The 3,068-nt window shown below is 45.8% G+C and overlaps 1 protein-coding gene across 1 annotated transcript; it reads right to left on the bottom strand.

Annotated features, from left to right (window-relative positions):
* Positions 1 to 1,157: 1,157 nt before the first annotated feature.
* On the bottom strand, positions 1,158 to 3,004 carry FIBRA_09337 (uncharacterized protein; the record flags this gene model as incomplete). The annotated part of the gene is made up of 2 exons (XM_012321649.1): positions 1,158 to 1,604; positions 2,816 to 3,004. 2 exons carry the CDS (start codon positions 3,002 to 3,004, stop codon positions 1,158 to 1,160), a joined length of 636 nt encoding a protein of 211 aa, XP_012177039.1.
* Between the last annotated feature and the right edge of the window lie 64 nt (positions 3,005 to 3,068).

Genomic DNA, 3,068 nt, shown 5'->3' with positions numbered 1-3,068 from the left:
TCGGACTCTAGCTGTCCTCATATTATTGAGCCTCTGGCAGACCATCCTTTCGTCTTGGTCTCGACAGGGAATTGGAACTCTTCAGAGGAGGATACTTGGGAGTACCTGCTGATGTGAGATGATAACTTATTGGAAAGTCTCTGGGCATCGCTGCAAGACATCAAGGATCCAGGAGCAACTGATGAAGTTGATTGTTTCCGAGCCGTTGATGCAAAAATTGACTTACTCCTCACAGTGCGATGATCTATAGGGGTGGAACTCATTCGCACAGAAGAAGAAATGAGCCAATGTCAGACACGCCTCAAAGCAGCCAATTTGGAGGAACGGCTCAAACGCCATGAGTTCTCTATTATCACTCCTCCCTCTGGTGCCATGCCCTGCTGTCTTTGCTTCTGTACCAAGTGTGAGACCGATGGTCACCTTCAAAGTGAGTCCTACTGCAGACTCCTACACCCTCATCATAAATTCTATACTGCCACCAACATACAACCTGGACAACTCCCTTGTCCCACCAAAGAACCTGGATACCTGCAGGAGCATTGCACTCAATGGAAACTCTGAACGACAAATCTGGAGAGGGGGGTAATGTTACAGCATGAGAGGGGGGTTCTTTTTCTTTTCCTAACTATTTGTTGTTGACCCTGTAACTGTATGACTGATCTCATCATTGATGCATTTCATCCACATCAGTGTTTCATATATATCATGTTTCACTCATATCATGTTTCATCTCTATCACATTTCACTCATATCATGTTTCATCTCTATCACATTTCACCCTCATCACTGATACAACCCAGTGAAACCTGTTTTATAGTCTGACTGATCCAACTCAGTGTTTCATACTTATTAAACTCTATTCACCTTGCCCTAGTTAAGTAGCACTGCTTTCACTACTGTACTTCAGTTTTGTCCTCTTGTTCCCTATGTACACTTCATAGGGACAGTTCTCTAGCAATAGACTCAGTTGTCTATTCAAGTCTCAGTCTTAGTCTAAAGCTTGGCTTCAACTAGTATACAGCCCCTCACAAACCACTATCAGATATAGCGGCTCAGTTTGCAACTCTAGTATCAGTAGGACTATAGCGTGTATAAGTCCTAGTACCAGTTAACAGTTGAACTCCTGATCCTCAGTCGTTAGATCCCTTAACAGTAGACTATAAACTCCTGAGGGTCACTGCTGTGCTCCCCCCTTCTGATGCCATAATGTACTCACTGACATCAGCCAATAGTTGGAGATTGGGAGCATGGGCAAGGCTACCATTATCAGAGATGTCAGATGTGAGGGGAGGCATGCTGGGGGATTCTGGAGTGAGGGAGTCAGCTGGCAGGAGGTCAGGACCTGGAGAGGATGAGATGCTCATTGCCAAAGAGGAAGGGAAGAATTGTATAGGCACAGCATAGTAGGATCCAGTAGATGCTCCTGAGTCATCTTGGGAAACCTCCAGGGGACCAGGGAATTGATACAGGATTATAGCATCATTGTGGGAGGATTCCAAAGGACCAGGGATCAGGAATGGGTGATGGGTAACATTTGGCAGTGGTCCTATAGGGTATTGGAAATCTCCTTTGTCGAGGAATTCCAGCAAGGAATCATCAGATTCCTGGTGAGAAGGGAAGTGTCACACGATGACCCACAGTGACTCCACCCTGGAACCCAAACCTAACCCTAATCCTGACTATACTCACTATCTAATAGCTTCTGAGTAAATGGCTTTGAGGGCAGTTTACTGTAGAGGATGTTTCTGAGTGGAAGCAGGTAAATGACTATAACTAGTCTGGCCCTAACTGGCACAGACCTACTGGCTTATATACATGCTGGGTAAGCTAGCTACCCGATTGGTTATCTACTAACACCTGCTGACCATCTTACTAACCGGTGGTGATGATGAATCCCCAAGCTGGAGTCTGACTAAAATATCAGGTGATGTGTAGGTCTTGACCACTAAGCGACGCTGAGTAGAACTGCTTAGTGAGCTGTCACCTGATTGACAACCTCATCCTGGAACCTTCTAGCTGGTTCTCTACTATTCCGGGTATACTCCAGCTAGCATCTGATCTATATCTAATCTCTATCTGATAAGATAAGATAGGCACATGCCTATTCTGGAATATTATTGGGAAAACTGTGACAGGAAGCTCAGGATAGGTCGAATAGGGGCTGGCATTTCTATCATTCCAGCTGTGAAGTATTCTTCTAGCATCTGGAGATGGGAAGGGTAAGGGGTTGGTGCTCTTTGTAGGCCAGACATTGGAGAAGAATTGTTCTAAACAGGAGCCAGAGGGTGACAATGCAGGTCAGAGTTTGGAGTCACATTATTATTTCTGGTTTGGTTGTTGTGCTCAGCAGGCATGGGAAGAAGCCAAAGAAGGAGTTTTCTTGAAAAAATCAAATACAGAATACAAAAGGCACCAAGTACTACAGACAAAGATATTCCCCAAGCACTAATCTTGATGCTCCTGAATATACTCAAAATAGACTTGGTTGGGATTATTGGAATCCCAGTTGGCAGTGATGACAGGAAGGTTAGTGATGGTATGGGGGAGGGGACATTGAGCAGTGGTGGCAATGTCAAAGGCCCACTGGTGTTCACACTCAAGATGTTGGATGATGATGCAAAGGGTTAGGGGGACAATGAGGGCAAGGGCGAAGGTGGATAGGAGGCTGATGAGGAAGAAGCCCAGAAGGGCGAGAAGGAGGAGCTGGGGGTGGTTGTCAATGACAGTGAGGGTTGCAGTGGCAATGGGGGCAATTTGGTTCACCACTAAGCAGGTCAGTAAATGGTGTCAGGGTTAATTCAATGAGAGACATTACTTGTACTCCATTGGATGGCCACTCAGGTGTTTGGTTGAGTATGGGAGTTTTAGGTTGGTGCATGAGAAGGAGTTGGATTTTATATGTCTCCTTGAAGTAGAAGACAGCGAGGGCAAGGATGAGGATGAGGAGGGTGAGACTGAACCAGGTGGCAATGAGGAGAGCAGCAAGGATAGTTGTGGATGCCATTGGGGATATGAGGAGTGTTAAGGGACCTGATGACTGAGGATCAGGAGTTCCACTTAAGACTACT

Source organism: Fibroporia radiculosa (assembly GCF_000313525.1).
Source record: "Fibroporia radiculosa TFFH 294 genomic supercontigs, scaffold29335, whole genome shotgun sequence".
Taxonomy (NCBI): domain Eukaryota; kingdom Fungi; phylum Basidiomycota; class Agaricomycetes; order Polyporales; family Fibroporiaceae; genus Fibroporia; species Fibroporia radiculosa.
Note: the sequence above shows the minus strand (reverse complement) of the source record. Positions and strands in the feature narration are given on the sequence as shown.